Here is an 18,772-nt window from a genome sequence, read left to right on the forward strand (position 1 = left end):
CCAAATCACCTTCTTCCAGCCACATCCAATGCACAGAGCACCCCTCTACTTCTTCTTTTAGACCCAAAGAAAGTATGAAAAGCATATCTGACTTTTAGTGCAAAATATGCAAACTTACTTCAACCTCTCTTGATGGCACTAACAAAAATAAATTAACAGAAAAATACTTTGATGGGTTTTTGGATTGGGCAAAATAGAAACTTCTGAAGAATTAATGGTTTTATCTGATGATAGTTTTATAGGTTTGTTTTGCTGATAGTTTTACTAGTATGAAAAAGTTGCAAATGAGCATGAAAATGTCCAAAAGTAATATGTTAAACACACCACCCAACTGCTCACCTCTTGCAGAAGATATAGTGAGTGTCTGCAGACTTCACACATCATTCATGTTTATCACTTTATACAGCAGGGCAGCTTTATTTATGCACTGGAACAGCTGTTTATGAGAATTTCACATCTTTCATAATGTTTATTTGCCTTTCACCATGGCTTCCAAGCTCTTTCAACATAAAATCAGTAGGAAAAACTAAGTCTGTACAAGAGTTTCTCTGTCTCTTCTACATTTGTTTTTTTAGGTGATTAAAATATTTTTTGTTAGACTTACTCTATTTTGAAAAGTATCAGCTATGGGTAAACATTATTAAAGTTACAAAAGTTACAGGAAAAGCTTTTCCCAGACAGAAAACAAGCAGAAAAATAAAACATCTAGGATGTTTAAAGGAGTCTATAAAGGAGTCTACCAAACTTAGTCAAAATTCCTGAATTTTGTAAAAGTATAACGGTTCTTTTTAACACTTACATTGCCATAGAAACTTTATCAGGGATACAAATGGCTATTTATGAGTTGTAGCTTTATAAAAAATTCTTAGGTTTTCGATTATGATAAGCAAACCAGCTCTCTGTTCACTTATTACATTGCTTTGTTTTGCCTTTCTTTCCTTGTCAAACAGGTGTGCTTTATGAAGTTGTTCAGAGCTTCCCTCCAGTGGAGGAAAATGTGCAGGTGGATTCATATGTAAGCAGCCACAGGTGGAGAAGGCACTCAGAGTCCCTCAAATCAGTCGACACCAACAGAGCCAGCATGGGGCAGGATTCTTCGGAGCCAGGGGGTTTCACTGACCTGCTGCTTGAAGAGGGACATGACAATACTACGCAGATTGAGGTAGATATTCATCCCATCTATTTTCTTAATTCATTTTGTTATCTTTGGTTGGGGGTAAGTAAAAAATTAGGACAGTTCCTTCCGGGTATTCAAACACTTATGGGGAAGAGTACTCTGGTCTTTGTACTTACGAACCTGTCAGGACAGGGAAGCTGGAGTTTTGTCTTGTCCTGAGGCTGGAGCCTGTCCTTTCTGAGTTTTGAGTATAGTCTCTTTAGGATGTCTGTTTCTTTACTGGAAAACAGCCAAGGGGAGTCTCATGTTTTAGCAGTTCTTGCTGAAAGGAAGTAATATTAGAATAAAATTAAATTCTTTTTTTGAAGTTGGTGTAAACACCTCAATTTTCAAGAATTTGCCTAATCTTTATGGATAGTGATATCCAAGCAAAAAGGGGAAAAGACCCTAGAGAAATGAGAAATTGGAAGAAAATTCAGGTTTTGGTCATTGAAAAAAATTGTGCATTATTTGATTTTTGGTCTTCCAAAGAATAAGATGGATCAAGTCCATCTGTGTGAAGTCTTGGGACATTTTCCCTCTGTTTTATAGTGTCATTCAACCTCTAATTTCTTGTTGAACTGCCAGATAGCTCTCTGTCCTGTTTACTTTGGTTCTTTTGTTGTTGTTGTGGTTTTTTAAGTATTGAGTTCGGAGTTTTGTTATTAATAAAATCTACATCCTGTTTTTCAATAAAATACAGCTTGGACTAAGCTACACTTAACATCTTCATTCATTATAATCTTCTTCCAAAACAACAGTGTCAAGGTTTTTTTCAGTTCTGAGAAGCTCACTCTCAGAGAAAAAAAAAGCAGCCTTCAGATTTTGGGTTGTTACACAATAAAAAAAGCAATGTAATATAAAGCCCATCTGTAGAGACAATGGCATCTCTACTGCATGAGTAAAAAAATAGTGCTTTTTGAGAGGTGTGTTGTGTGTTTGTTGTTTTTAAGCTTCCCAGTTTGTGCAGCACTAATTATGTTTCCTCTTGTACTAACATGAAAGTCACTGGTTGGTAAATTGTAGTTTTGAATTTCATGTTGATTTTATAACTTCCTTTTTGCCTCTCATAATCCCCATCTGCCCATACTTGTAGCAATTCTTTTGGGCACAACACAGATCAATCTTACATCTAGTTATTTTAGCAGGTAAAGTGCAAGCTGTCTCAGGTACAGGGAAGTTTTAGTAGCTGATCTTTCCATGGCTTACCCATGGATCCCTATGCAGTGTTTCCATTCAGTTTGGTTCCAAGCTCTTTTGAAACAAAATGATCAGAGTTCCCCCTCTAACACTTATGTATAGCAAGATTTGGGGGGAAAAAAATGAATGCTTCTAAATGGATGTACATAGAATGGTATTTTTCCAGGAACATCTTTCCTGACAGATTAATGGCTTTGTAGTGTCTTAACCTGAAAAGTTTATTGAATTCAAGTTTTGTGTTCTGTTGCAAACCTCTTTTTCTAAGTCTTTTCAGCACAATAAGATAACTGAGTTGTGGTTTTACACATTATCGGATTCCATTGAAAATTCCCACGACAACACACAGGCATGGCACAGGAAAAGCCTTGATGCCTGGCCTTATAGAGGAGGCAGAGTATACAACAGATATCCACAGAGGAAGAATCCATACATTGCAGTCTTCTGCAGCTTGGGAGCTTATCAGCAGTGCTGGAGAGCTTATTCATTATCTTAAATGCTTGCTCTGTGTACATTGCAGTGCTTGCTAAAGAAAATCCAGAGAATGAGTATTACCTGCCACTTACATTTAGTGATGCTACAGGATGACAACATCCCTCCTTTACAGATACTGTTTTTTACAGATATTATTTTCTCTAAAGTGTTTTCTGGGCTTGCCATGCTAATATGAAGACTGACAGTGATGAATGTTTTCACTTGATGATATTTTCTGTCTTTCTTTATAATGATGAGTTTACTTTCTCTCCAGCTTTATAAACCCAAACCAAACAGCCCTTATTCCCTCTCTCTCCTCTACCCCTCCCTCCAAAAAAAAAACCAAAACAAAACAAAAACCCCAAAACAACAACAAAACCAAACCAAAACAAAAGGAAATAAAAAAACCCACCCCAAAACAGCCAAGGAAAAAGGGAAGGCCATAAGCAGAAATTTCTGCACGCTGTTTAAAACTAAATATTTCTTAAGTTACCAATCCATATATAAGGTGAAAAATAATAAAATCAAAATTGTGTGGAGCACAGCTTACTGCCATTGGATTTCCTTTTACTTTAAAGAAATTACACTTTTGATTTGTTTTTTCCCGTTGGAATTACTGGAATTGTTCTGTAACTTCCCAGATTCACCATGCTGGATGAGCCATCAGCCCTGATCCAGAGGTTATTTTAACATCAGCTTGAATGGGAGCATGAAGTGCAGACCTCTTAACACTCTTCCTGAAAGTACATTGTAGATTGGTTTATCACACCTTTCCAGCAGTCAGGGTGGACCTCCTCCTAGGCACAGGAAAGATAATGGTGGGATTCTCTTTAGGGTGCAGCCTCTCTGGTCCAAAAATGGAGCAGTGTAGCCACCAGGAACCCCAGACGCCTCTCTTCACATCTCTGTTTTGTCTCCTTCATTTTTTTGGCACTGTGATTCAGGAAAGGACTCATGGAAAATGATATACACATTCATGTGCTTTTTTTCAAGTAAAGGTGTTCTCTTGAACTGGTCTTGAACTATATTGCAGAGACTAGCAGAAGCAGTGGCTATAGCCACTGGATGTGCTGGACCTTCAGAAAAGGGCAGGGTCTTGGGAAGCAGAAGATAAGACCTCTAAGTCCCATTGTGTTGCTGAAGAATAGGAATGTTGTGGTCCACAGGTGCAGTGTTGTGGTGGCACAAACCCACAAAGATGGATGTTGCCAAACAAAAAGCAAAGGTCGTAAAGAAAAAGTTTCTGCTGCAAGCCAGGTAGGAAACCTGGTGGCTAAATATAAATTATAGGGTAAATCAATGTATAACACTCTATAAAACAGTACAACTATCTTGAAAGTACTCCTGCTCTCCTACTTTAGTAGGATTATTATAGTGTGCCATTTAGAGACTATAATGTTGCAAACCCAAAAAGGTGGAGGTTAGTCCCAATTGCTTTATTTGCAATTGGTACTCTAGAGCTCAAAGGCAGATGAGGATCATATTCCATAAGAGACTTGTTATGTTTTCATTCCCATTATATAAAATAGCTAAAGAGAGAGAGAGAAAGCTCTGCAGAGGGACAAAATAGCAGCATAAAAAGAGTGAGATCCCATCTTATAGAGCTGGACACAGATATTACAGTCTGAGAGAAATCTCCAAAGCAGATAGCCTTGGGACAGGTAAAGAAATATGTTGTCAGCAGTCTAAACCAACTGCAAGGGTCAGCCCCAAAAAGACAGGAATCTGGTGATGCATTGCAACAAGTTAGCTTCTTGTCTTTGTGGCAGATGAGAGTTTCAGAGAGGCTCCATTGAAGATATGAGCACCCATGGCTCAGCCATATTTCTTCCCAAGGGTCACAAAGCCAAACATTAAAGCCTTCTGCCTGGAATAACTTTGGGACCATCAGAATTCTTCTTTCTGGAGAGTTTGTTTCTCAAATTTATGGGATTTCACAATATCATAATTTCAAGCCTAGCTTTTGGGTTTGTTTTTTTTCTCTCATCTTTCTTGGGATTTTTCTCTCCTGTTTTGAGGGTCAGGATTGTTTTGGGTTTTTGCTTGTTGTATATTCTACTGCTTTTGTTTATTGTGCTCAGGACATTTAGAAGTGCCCTTTATTTATGGTAAATAGAGCTTAGGAAATGCAACGTGTCAGGTAGAATTTGTTGCTGCAAACCCTGTAAGTCCTTGTAAAAGCAGTGAGTGTGAAAATACATTTTCATGAATATGTCTAGTTTGACATGTCTTCTTTCAAGCAAGGAGAAAAATAAGACATGTGCTACCTTTCTTCATATACTCTTGTAAAAGAGAAGTATGCTCTATAATAACTCACTTTTATTAAGCAGTTTAGTATTAACATTGTTAAAATAAACTCATCTTTATGGTGATGATGTGACCAGTTGTTCTATTAATTCTCAAAGCCCTGTAGCCATACAGATAATGAAGGTGGGTATCAGAGGTTCTTTTTGCCTTCATTTTTTGCATTACTGAAAAAGGAGCTGATCTCTGAAATGTATCTGGTATGGATGCTGGTTCCCCAGTATTCACCACTAAGGGATCCACAAATGCATTCGTGTTTTGCCATAGTGCTTGCTTATGCAGGTCTGAGTGCTGAGCACTGGAAAAGGCTTAATAATGCAATATATACAACTAATGCATTAATATACAATTGTGCATTGCACAAATGTGGCATCATAATTTTTCTGTAGTTTAAAATGTGCATAATTTTTCAAGTTATTTCATTTTTTTTTTGCTATATGTAGCTCCATATAGAACAGATTCTCCCTCTGTGTATGTATAGCTGTGGTCTCTTTATCACAGATCTTCCTTGTGACTGCAGTCACACCAGTGCAGGGTAAAACATCGGCAAGAAAAATACAGAAAAATTGAATTGGAGAAGTCCCTGAATTACAGCTTGCATTGGCATGAGCAGAAGGTGAAAAACTTTGCAAAATAACTTTAGATCATGTGAATTACTTTCAAGTTTTTTGCCACTGTATAGAGATACTACATCAAAACAACAGTCTTTCACAAACTTCAAATATCAAAAATAAATCCAGCAATAAAATAATAGATTAGATCATAGTCAAGCTTGAGCTGAGTGCAGTAAAGTTTTATTGCTTTGCACCAGCAAAAATGGAGGAAAACATAATTTTTCATATAAAGTCTTAGAACAGAATGGATGATTGCAAATGTATGACAGAAGAAGAATCAGTTCTGAACAAAAACCAGCATGCTGAGCATGCTAAATCAAACCAAACTCCACTTTATCTTATTTTCTCCACCCCACCTAACATACTACTTGCAAGCATAGAAAATTGTGGCTATTTCAGTGCAATTTTTTTTTTCTCTAGTGAAGTGATTCATTTATTCCTTTGGATGTCACTGATATCTACTGCTGTGTATTGCTTTTAAGTAAACTAGAGTTGTTGCCAACTGAAGTCACCCTTCTTTCTTTTTTCTCTCCTTTCTTTACTTTCTCTAGATGTTGTTTGAAATGCAAATTTTAGCAGCCCCAGTAGTTTGTACCTGAAAAGCATCTTGCCCCTATTGAAACAACACTGGTGGATTTCTTACTGATAACAGTCTTTTGCTGGATTTTGCATTCCGACCCAGAGTTTCTGCCCAAAAGAACGCTTCTCCCTTATCAGTCCCAGTCACTCATGGATGTGAAGATGTCTGATTCTGACTGGCAAAAACAACAGAAGGGATTGAGTTTTACAGCCCTTGGGATTTGAGAGCAATTACTCTCAGCTACTGACAGCAGTGTCAGCATGCCCATTGCTGTGTCCCCACTGCAAGTCTGAGCAAGGAAGAAAATAAATGCTTGAGATTAAATTTCCCGTGGCTGGACAAATGATAAGGGAATTCCTCAATTACTTCTCTAATGCACTGTATTAAAAGTAGAAAAACTTGTCCATGTGTAAAAGAAGCCTTAAAACTAGAATATCATAGTCTCAGAGTGAGCTGTCAGTTTGGCCAAGCCTTTTGTTCCTGTTTTTCTTCTTTTTTTTTTCCTTTTCTTCCCATCCCAATGCTTTCATGCCAGTTGCGTTTGAAGGACTTAGAAAGAGTAGGGTTAATAACACTGTATTCTGAAACCATGGTCCCTCCAAGTTACTGACAACCATATTCTGTATTTAAAAAAAATCCTTATTGTCACAGTTTAATGAGTCCTTCTGTTCTTTGTCCTCATCCCAAGCTAAGAGAGTGATCCTCTTTACTTCTAAAACCTATTTTCTGACTTGCAATTTTTAGAGCCTTTAATTGCCTGTGTAAAGTTGTCTGCTTGCTTACCTTTTAAATTTATAGTTCAAACATTTCGCTTAAATAGTGTTTGTATCTTCCTTCCCCTGTCAGTGATCCTCAACAGTGCAAGTTAATTCCATGGGCAACACTTCTTGTATAGCCATTTAGTTTAATAATATCAGGGATGCTATTGATCCCTCCACCACTAGGACAGAATTCTTTTCTTAATGCATAGTCACATTTTAATGCAGATTATGAAATATCAAAGTTTCTGCTGCAAGCCCCCTAGGAGACCTGATAGCTACATGTAAATTATAGGGTAAAATCAATGTATAACACTCTGTAGAACAGTACGACTCTCTTGAAATGCATGTTCAGTACAAAGGTTTAACCAGATTTTAGGTTTCAGTTGAACCATTTGACATATAAGTGAGGAGGACTGAAGCTTTGCAGAGCAGAAATTTGTCACAGGAATTGGTTGATTCTTTAGAGAGAGAAAGAACAATACTTGTATTCTGAAATCTGTATTTACAAAAGTCTGGGGGGAAAAAAATTCTAGAAAACCTGAAGCAACAATCAGTTTTATTTTGACACCTGCTTTCTGATGTGGCTTCATTTTAGGGACAGATCCTAGACTATACCATTGAGCTCAAATAATATTTAGCCCTTGACTGAAATAAGGAAAACATTAGATTTTGGTTAAGATTCATTTAAAGTCCTAAGTCAAGAAATAACTTTAATTGATTTAATTACATGGCTGAAGCTTTCCAGGTCTACTTGCAAAATCTTTATCATAACAAAAGTTATATTCACTCTTATTTTTACTTTTAGGGATGTAGAATTATTTCTTGTTCACAGTTAATAATTACTACATCACGTGATTTTTGGTGTATGACTCATTCAAGAGAAGGAGGGGAAAGCTGGGCTCTTCCTGTAGGCCTGCAAATATTTTTCACAATGTTCAGTTAAACTTTGGTAACCTAGTATAGACCTGGAACTTCCAGGGCTAAAACAATTGTGACTAAAAAATATGGTTTTACAGTTGAAGGTGGCATTTCATCAGATTTTCAGCCATTTCAGACCCTATCTTATGTTGCCTTAGGCCATGTCAGTTGTACCTCCAACACATTGTCTTGCTGACTTTAAGCCAGTGTAACTTAAGTCCAGAAGTCTCTGTTGGAATATCTGCTGTCTCTTGTGTTTCCGAAACGTTCCAGAGGATTAAACAAATGTCCCGTATGATTCCCCTCTACTGCACATCATTAAACTGCAAAAGCTCTGGAGCTCATTGACACTGAATGTTGTAGATGTCAAAATTTACAAAATCAGGCAAATTCTTGGAATACAGATTTGTCACGGGTTATTAAACACATAGGGAGTTTCTGAGGAGCAGATTACTGGGCCCTCAGGAAAATGGGCAATTGCTATTGTTTGCTCTGGGTCCCCTGTGCTTCCTGGGCATCATACACAGACAGAATCACAGAATATCTTGAGTTGGAGGGGACCCACAAGGATCATCAAGTCCAATTCTCTTTCCCAGTCAGTTCTGAGGACCATACGACGATGTTTGACTTATGAAAGTCCAGCTGTTCTTGTCCTTTTTTTGGTATCCATTTAAGAGATTAAGTTATATATTATGTTATTATTTTCATATTTAGAAGCTTGAAAGTTACAGTGGAGATTAAGGATATACTGGAGGAAGAGTCTAGGGATATGCACAAACAGTGCTGCTGTACTGAAACCATTGTGGATATATCTTTTGCTTTTCCATGTAGCAGAATGTTTAGATGTCATATTTTTGTTGTAAGAGAGCTAAAATTTTGTGGCAAATGATATAGCTGATATAGTAATTGAAGGTTAAGTTGTATAGAATTTTCTTGCAGTATTTTAATTTAATTTTTTTTTCCAAAGGCTGTTATTGTTATTTTAAAATGTTTTTATTCACAATTCTGAAGAGTTTATTTTAGAAAGTTAGCTTGTTACTCTGGAGATGGAGAATGTAATTTATTTTCAGAAAAATAAAATATACATTTTTCAAGCTGAAATTATTTGAACTTTCTCTTCATGTGACATCCTAAGATAAACTAAAATGTGTGAAAATTACTGCTAAATTCAGTATTTAACTGATAATTTTTAATAATTATAAAGACGAGCTAGAAAGCTAATTGGACTGGAAAGCAACACAGATCACACATGAAATATCCTAATTCTCTTCTCTTGCTAAATTACACCAAACAGTACGTCACCTGCAATTAGAAACAGAATCTGGGATAATCATTAATTTACTCACTATTTTCTGCTTGTCCAGCTGAGTTTTTCACCAGTGATGTCACATTTTCTAGCCAGCCAGCAGACTGAAATATCACTGTCTTGTTTTCTTTCAGGCTTTCTGCTTCAAAATGTAAACTAGGCAAACGCCTCATATATCTTTTTGTTTTGAATATACTAATTGCTTAATTATATCAAGGTCATCTTAACACTTTTGCTGGGTCTTGCTGCAGTATTCAGCAGGACTGAATGCATTGCCAACTCTGTAAAAAGCCTTGTAGCAATAACCCTGTCAACGTTTCCAATATTCTCAATCTAAGCTCAAGAAGTGATGGTTCTGTTAATAACTCCGGTACAGCTGAAAAGGGAAAAGGCTGGAGGAAAAATTCATTCTCTATTTCCTTTAAGCTTGGAAGGAAAGGATGGGGGAAGGAAAGAAATTGAAAACCAGTTTCCCCACTCCTAAGTAAGAGAACTCCATTGTAATCCTGAGTTCATTTACACATGCTTAGCTGCATTGGCACACCAGGCATTTAATTTAACATATTGATGATAATGAATTTTTTTATCAAGGAAGGAGACAGGGAGTTCAGAATTTAATGGAATCTGCCTTTGAATTTTCTTGATGATAGTATTTTACTTTTCCATGTCCTTCATCTCCAGCTTCCTAAAGCATATTCCAGAATGCCTGAACTCACGACTGAAAAGAGCTATGACCATAATGAACAGACCTTGTACTTTCTGAATTAATTAATTCAATCATACATGCCTCAGCCCTTGCTTGCAGGGGTTTGCAAAAAATAGATTCAACTTGTGAAAGCTCAATATTAGTGTGGCCGGGAAGGCTGGGAAGGTCTTTCCTTTCCCAGGCACTTCCTTTCTGACCCTTTTCACCACGTTCACCTGGAGTGTCCTCAAGAGAGGAGAGTTGTAGCAATTCGGTCATGCAAAAAGCAGATTATGTTCATTTCTACCCATGCAAAGCAAACAGCCTTAGCTAATTTAACAGCACTCAGCAAATTGTGCATAGTTGGTTGGAGCAGGGAGTGAGGGTGAATACATTACCATTACATTGGTAGTGCAGAGGAATTTGGGTAAGTAAGTAAGAAGTTGTCACACTAAGCCCCACAATTCCAGTTTGAATAGTACCAGTCCTTAGGGATAGATTTTTAAAGCTGTAGGAATTCTGCTGACATTGATGGATTACTTGGTGTCTCTTCAAACCTTTCATGTTTCTTTAATATGGGAAAGTCAATTATCTGTTATCCCAAAACAGTTGCAACTTGGCATGTAAACAGATGGGTCCATTGTTTCAGATTTGGTCAGACACTTCCTTTGACTCTCTGTAAATTTAGCATTTATGTGGAAGTCAATGATCTATCCTCATTGTGATTGTATGAGTTATACAGACTTTTCAAAGAGAGTAATAAATGGGGCCAATGCTCAAAATTTATATCAAGAGGGGGATCAGAGTCAAGAAAGCTCCATTTGTAAAATGTGCATTTGTTCTTCCAAAAATGCCCATTAAATGCTTTCAACTGCTGAAGAAAACGCTTATGAAACACTTGTAAGGGCTGTAGTATTTCATACACACAACAGAAAAAACTAATGGAAATACCAGGGATTTTTGGTTTTTTCTTTCTTCTATAACACTGGCAAGCATTCATGTGCAGCATGTCTAAGTGTTCACAGACCATCAGTAAAAAAACAGTATACTTGTTTCTGGAAAACAAAATTGGCAATAGGAGATCTTGGAGGGTGTGCAGAAAATTGCAGTGTGAATAACAAGGAGAAAAAAAAAAAAAAGAATAGCAAACATATTCCCCGGACCTTTTAGTGGCTCAACATTTAACCAAAGTTAGAAAGATGTAACAGGGTTACTGGAGGTTTCTTTCATGCATTTGTAGCAAGCTGCATAATTCTTCACAATTTCCTACTAAATTTTTCAATAAATCAAAGCATCATTTTCTGAGCATTCTTTCTGTAACCTTAGCAACAAAAGCAGGAAGAGGGAGAAATTGCAGATGGAAATCCTATCTGTCTGATCTCATCTAGGCGGAGCAGTAAAATGCCTTGAGGGATAAAATGCCGTGATCTCTCAGAGGTATTCTGCTCCAGTACAGATAACAAAGCAAGCTGTTCCTCAGGTTCTTCCTGCTCCAGGCAAAGTATGGATTCCTCTCTTCTGGTGTATGAAAAGTGTCTTTCAGTGCTAGAATGGACATAATCTGGCTCCAAAGTGCTACTGCTTAGTTTAGCCATATCCAGGAGTGGGCCAACAATCTGGTTTACATAGGTCAACAACCTGGTGGGTGTTCATTTTGAGGATATAACTTTAGGTATAATATTTAGGTATAATATTGGCTGGCACAGTGGATTATAGCAAGTTTGGTGAGGATGTTTGGAACATCTTCATTCCATAGTCATAAGTTAGTGCACCCTATGTCCCTATTTGTCTAGAAAACAAAATCTCTAATTCTTAGAATTGTAAAATTAGTATGTAGTTGAAAGAAACAGCAATTCATTCCTGAAAATTTTTTTCAATAAAACTGGAAATAGAACATTTGATTCTATCATTTACTCATTAGCAGTGTATAAAATGTTGATTTTTTTTATATCAGGCATATTGTTCCATCACCTTGGAAATCAACGTAATTTCTTAAATACACTGCAGAGGTTTTGTTTCTTACATAAACATTCAATAAAGGGTAGTACACATCTGTATACTGCTCCAGTAATGTATATTAATTTATATTAAATGTTAGGTGACTGTGATTGCTAAAAGAGGCTGGAGTCTGTACAAGTGCTTTTCTTTTTTAGTTGTAGCTAATATTGAAATTGGAGGTGAAATTCAGCTCTTCAGTTTGGAAACCTAAGTATAGATGCATGTGGCATTGACGAGGTACATGCAAGTTTTTCCTAGGGCATGTAGTCATAGAACAAGGGGCAATGTCTTCAAACTGAAAGAAGGTAGGTTTAGATGAGATATTAGGAACAAAGTCTTTGCCATGAGAATGGTGGGCACTGGAACAGGTTGTCCAGAGCAATTTGGATGACATCCCTGGAAGTGTTCAAGGCCAGGTCGAATGGGCTTTGAGCAATCTGGTCTGGTGGAAGGTGTCCCTGCCGATGGCTGGGGAATTGGAACAAGATGATCTGTAAGGTCTCTTCCAACACAAACTGTTCTATGATTCTGTGATCAAAGTTGTTGCAAATTTAAGGTGAAAGTTACCTAGCTATAGATGTCTAATTTTAGGCTGTTGTTATACTGAATGGTCCACTGCCGCTCCTGTAGGGTAAGGCTCAGCTGTAGGTCCTGAATCATATCTGCAGTTTTCAGATGGCCCTGGGTTCCTCCTGTGCTTACTCAATTAGATCTCATCCATGGTCAGTACAGGCAGTGCAGTTAACGTGTGTATTCGATTTGTTCTAAAGCAGACCTGAATGAGCTGGCAAGTCTTCACTGACAGCATTAATAGATCTGTGGTTCTGAGAACGGATGCTTACAAACCCAGCTCTTAGGTAGACAGCTGCACTGAAGTATCTGACCTGCACACCAAACAACAAGCTGGTCGTCTACCTATTTGTTCATCTGAGTCTGAAGACAAAAGATACAGATTTTTTTTTTTTTTTTTTTTTTTTTACAGATATAGCAATAAATTGTATCAAGCAAAATAAAAACAGCATGTTTCTGGTCAAGGTCAAAATGTTGAAATTCCTCCTCTCTTTTCCCTCTCCCTACCTTAGTCAACACTCCACCAACCACACCTCAGTAAAAAAAGATTGATTTGAAACACAAGTAAAATCTCATGTCTTCATCTTTCACTGGTTTTCCATGCTTAGATGTTTGGCATCGCTTCTGTTGCTTGAAATTGTCAAAAGACACCTTTCAACTCAAAAATAATTCTGTAATGCCTTGTGTTTTATCTTCTTAGTGTCCTGTATTTAGATGAAAGACAAAAAAGGAAATACAAGTTTATGCAACATTCTGCTTTGGATTGATTTACTCTGAAAGAGCAATTTAGATTTAGAAGTTATACACAAGAAAAAATAGCATCTATCAAAACCAAAACGATGTGTTGGTATAATTTTGAAATATTTGAGTATATTGGATCAACTGCACTCTAGGTGAATTTGAAGACAGTACTTTTCAGAGACAAGAGAGGGAGGATATTATTTAGCATCCTGATCTTGTCTGGGTAATTGTGAAGTGCACAGAGTATTCCTCTTGATAAAAACAAGAGTGCAGATTCTGCAGAAAGCTTCTTTGGAGCCTGATGGCAGGCAAAGGCAGCAACTTGGACACACCTGTCTAGGCAACATGTAACTCATCAAGCATCTCAATTAAATATGATGTCTTAGAGTTGTGGCAGTAGAGTTCTCAAGGGATTTATTTATTTTATTGAGCATGACTGCAAGATCTGATAACGAAGCATTTCTGTGACAAGTCCTTAAGAAATGTGGCTGGTGATAACAGTTTCGTAAAACTGTACATAGCAGTTTTGTTCAATATTCTTGTGTACACAATCCTGACTGAAATGCTGTTACAGATGTATACAGAAAAATACATGTGAATAAAGCAAAATGCATACTTTTTCTAAACAAAAGAGCAGGACAAACTGCTACAGGCTACCCACTTTCATAATCACTGTCTTTCTCTGTAAGCCATGAATGGTGATTTGGAAACTTTGTATATTGTTTGCACATTTCATCCAGTCCCATGTTTTAGTAACTAAAGCTTCCGGTGTGTTGCATGTGAGAGCTAAACTAGAAAGTGCTGTGGTTAAATAAATTATCAGTTTGTTTGCAATCTGTTTAAAACCAGTGCTTCCCAGGGAAGCCGTGGTGATGCAGTTTGTCCTGTGATGCCCAGATTCTCCTATGACCATGGTCTGGCTATATGCTGACCAGCACACAGCTGGACTGAACAGCATGGCTTTGACAAAGACCGGTGCTGAGCGAGGTGTATATGAGACACCTTTAAAAGCTTCAAAATAAGCTTTATCCCTACAGGTAAAATGCTACTGCAGTAATTAACCCATGCTCCTGCCTGTATCAACTTTGTATTGATTCTATGTGTTCCTACAACTGATTGCCCTACAATTTTGGCTCAAAACCCTGATGGATCCCTGAACCATGGTATCGACAGCTCGGGAACAGCATCACACACCAGTGAGTGTGGAGGCAGCTTCCTGCACTGTCCTACAGAAGGCCCTGATCAACTATACCTGCTAGTATCAACTTAATGCTTCAGATCTTTAACACTTAAACCAATTTGTATTTGCCATTTGCCCTCCTCATGTGAGGGCTCTCGGTTGCTGTTTTCCTCCTGTCTCTTCCAATAGAGAAGTGCCAAAGAACAGGAAATAAGGATGACTTACATCTCCTGCCATTTGAATATATATTGCAGGAATACATTGGCTATAGAGAGTTTAGAGTTGCTCTAATGCCTGGATGGGAAAAAAATAAGAGGGTGTATAATATTAAACTGAACTTATTATATATTTAGGGGGAGGAAAAAATTGCCTGTGTGGCTATAAGTAGGTCAAAGTACATATGCTCAGAAACACACTGTTTGTTATATTCCACACAGGAAGTGGATCTTTAGAAGACTAAAATACCAAATCTTTAAAAGCTAACTAGATAGAAATGTAGTTATTTATTATATTATCTGGAGTCATAAGCCCCCAAGAATGGAGCTGGTAACAGATTTGGTGTCATAACCACTAATGCTCTGTAGCCTAGACCTGGAAGATAGTTTTTTATGTTTACAAAAAGTCATTTTTGCAGTTTCAGTTTCATGAACCCTTCAGTCATTTATACATATCTAAAAATGAGAATATAAACTCTAAAACCTGTGTCATAATTACACCAAAATAAAATTTCTGCTAGACATTTTTTGGGTCATTGTATTGATATGGTTCTTTTTATTTTCTTTTAGTGGAGAGGATGCTATGGAGCAATTAAGACTTATTTTCAGAATGTTGTTTCTCAGACTTCTGCTCCAGCAAATCAGGAACAAAGCTGCACAATAAATATTTCCCTACTCTAATTGAGTTTTGAGTGACTGGTGATTTGGCTTTTTTCCTTTCTTAAGTAAGGCATTGCAGAGATTTTTGCTCTCTTGAAGCTTGTCTCATATGACAAGACAGTCCAAAGGGCTTTATAAGCCTGCTGTAATGACCCCTAAATAGGCTGACAGTTTTATAGCAGTCCCCAAGAGGGAAGCTTCCTTTCAAAAGCAGCTGAATATCATGGAAAAGGCAGTGACTCCACATTGACTTTTCACAAAGCCAGAAAGACTAAATGGCTTTTTGGATTAATAACAGTTTTATGGCATCCTTCTCTTGCAGAATGTCTGTCAGCATGTGTGACCCTCCATTATAGGTGCTGTCAGGAGCTCAGAAAAGTGCAGTTTAAAACCTGGGAGCTTAAGTTGTTATAGAGCTGTGTAAAGCCATGTGTCTGCATAGGGGAGAGAGATGTGAGATAAATCCTTTGTTTTATCCCAGCTGATGACATCATTTAATGTTTACCATAAAAACCTCCAGATGTAAATCTGTGAGATTCTGGGCAAAGTGACTTCCACACTGGCCCTAATGAAAACCTCTGCACACACACAGTAGGCTTTCAGGACTCTGCAGAGCACTCGTGTAGCCTCTTCTTGGAGAATATAGTGTGAGATGATATTTTAAATACCAAAGCACTCAGACACAGAATTTCCTCTTCAGTTAGATTGGGTTCCTTTCATTCATTTGTCATTATATTGGCTGTTAAATACCGGGTTTTCTAGTGTTTGTGTAATCAACAGTGATATTCACAAGCTGTCTTCAGGTTCTGCTCACAGTTGATGCTGAGTATGTATGCAATGCCCATATTGCTATATATATGTATATTCCCTTAGTTTCTCCCATATTGGATATTCAAAAAAGAAAACAAAAAAAAAAAAAAACCCCACCCCAAAACAACAAACAACAAAACAACAGGTTGCCGTTTTGTCATTGTGAAAGCAGCAAGTCACTGTGAAAGCAGTTCTTTAAATTGCATGTTTCCTCAGTAGATTCATACAGAACAAAGACTTTTGTTAAGAAATTGAACAGCAGAGAGTTCATCCTTGATGCAAAGCACTTATGAAATCGGTAATTTTGATCACCTTAGAATGATAGAGCTTCCTAAGCAGCAGCCCCTATATGTATCCTCTGTAAGACTTTGATGTTGTAATCCACATGTAGCTTATCTACTGAAATTTGAGCTTTCACATTTCAAGAGGCCAGTTCAAGTTAAGTATTCCTTAGGGTTCTTTGATTATCAGATCCTATAAACCTGTAATTCATAGCATTGCTTGTTATGATTGTAATTGCAGTATTCTGTTAAAATGAGTTATATGGCAGCAGCATGCAAAGTGTCTCTATCCCCATTTTCCCTGGCCTTAATTTTCCCACTAGGACCCCATCTGAGGATAGGTGATTATTTCTTGTACTGTCTCATCTCCTGTGCTAATGGCTGGTGTGCTAGGGATATTCTCCATGTGTCCTTGCCACCTGCCCCTGTCTCAGTCAGTGTCTGCCTAAAGAAAATGTGAATAAATGAGGAAAATCAATTTCAACACCATACACACATGCTTCTCCTGCCCAGGTAATATGGAGTGTGACTGTGCATCTCTCTTGCCCCTTCTCGGTGCCCAAAACGTGCTGTTGAGAAGAGGTTTTCCATCACCTGCAATGCAGAGCTAGCTCAAGTCCTACCCAAGCTGTCACCTCTGTTCTCCCCCTTGAGCTGCTTTTAGCTGGTGGGGACTAAAAGCAATTTTCTAGCAGAAGTCTGAAACAATTCAGAAGTCAATTTTGGCTGTATTTTACTGACATGATAGGCAGAGATACCATAAGAGAGCAGCCAGCATTACATGGGATTCGGTAAAAGTACAAATAGTTTTGAGGAAGCTGTTTTTGCTGTATGTGTGCAGAGACATCTTGATGCTGTCTTATTTAAATAGAAAGTGTGTTTTGGTTCTACAAAATGGATTGCCAGAACTTCTTTATTCCTTAGGGAAATAATTTTAATTGCTAGCTTATTTCCTTTCTCTAAATACCCAAAGTATTGTTATCTTTGCTTCTTTTTGCTGAAAAGTAGTTTGTTTTAAAATATGAAGTCTCATGTTTTCTCCTTTCAGTGTTTCCATTATAGTCTACAAATGCATCTTTTAAAAACCACAATTCTCTGATTAATTTCATAGGTTATTAATCTAGAAATGTTTATACTCAGAAGTAAAGACGACTTTCTGAAATTAGTAATTGGTGATAAATTGTCTCAGAACTAATTTTTGGGGCAAATACTAGCAGCAATTTCAGTTATTTTAGAAATAGACCTAGTCTGTGAGTTTGGCAATATTAGAGCAATCTGTTAATATATTTTGTTAAAAATCAGATACCAGACCTTCCTTTCACAGTAATAAAATTAAGCATCTATAAAGTCTACCTCTATATTTTTGAGGGCTTCAGAATTTTTTCATTATGTTGTCATGCCAATTGAAGTTGGAAATGCAATTTTAATAAGTAGCATATTTAAAGGGTCAACAGTTATCAAATTAAATGCAGTCTTGTTGTCTTCTATTGCATCTGGCAGTAGTTCATGGCACTTGATCACAAATATCTGAAGATGAGGATCCTTGGATGGGATGATTGATTGATTGATTGATTGTTTTTTCATTGATAATGTCACAAACAATGTTCCAGTACTGGGAGAAGGCAGCCAAACAATCTGCTGAAATGTAACGGCCATCTGGTCGGCTGATCTATAATAGTTTGTCTTGTTAATCTTCTCTCCTCTTCTCTCCTCTTCTCTCCTCTCCTCTTCTCTCCTCTCCTCTCCTCTCCTCTCCTCTCCTCTCCTCTCCTCTCCTCTCCTCTCCTCTCCTCTCCTCTCCTCTCCTCTCCTTTTTCAGCTACAGAGAAAGCAAGACTTTTTCTGCAGCATACTACTGTGCAAGAGCAGAGCTCATTCCTGGGTGTGCCAGCTGCTTTTTCTCTGGCTGAAGTTATTAGTTTTCTTCAATTACAGCCTTACAGAGAGAGAGCTTGAGAGATGGCAGAACTTCTTGTTCAGTAATGTCTGTGGTTTGGATCTAATTGAATCCAGTATTTAAAAACAAAATATTCATGCAGTTGAATTCAACAGTGACTCTTACTCCTAAATCTTGTTTGATAATATCATCTGTCTCCTAGAGATTTATATTACTTTCAATTTCTGTTAAAGAAAAAATATGACAGGAAAAGAATTAAATCTAAAAAGTCCCATGTTTATGTATGTGATTTTATCATCATCGAATCATGGTGTCTTACTTCACTGAGAGGGAGCTTATTGTTTCATGTTTGTTTCAGTACTATTTTCATGTGCATCTTTGGCCAGAATCTCAGTTAATAATTTGAACTAATGTCAGAGGCATAA

General features: G+C 37.4%; 1 protein-coding gene across 2 annotated transcripts in view; it reads left to right on the forward strand.

The window, feature by feature from the left end:
- Nucleotides 1-18,772, forward strand: part of PLXDC2 (plexin domain containing 2) — a 261,691-nt gene that overhangs the window by 117,866 nt on the left and 125,053 nt on the right. For both annotated transcript variants that reach the window (XM_042043342.1, XM_042043341.1), the window contains exon 2: nucleotides 951-1,162. In XM_042043342.1, coding sequence (XP_041899276.1) covers nucleotides 951-1,162 — 212 coding nt within the window. The remainder of the gene's footprint in view (nucleotides 1-950; nucleotides 1,163-18,772) is intronic.

Source organism: Corvus kubaryi, unplaced genomic scaffold, assembly GCF_017639235.1.
Source record: "Corvus kubaryi isolate FWS band 111438036 unplaced genomic scaffold, C.kubaryi_AGA036_p1.0 37398, whole genome shotgun sequence".
NCBI classification, from domain to species: Eukaryota; Metazoa; Chordata; class Aves; order Passeriformes; family Corvidae; genus Corvus; species Corvus kubaryi.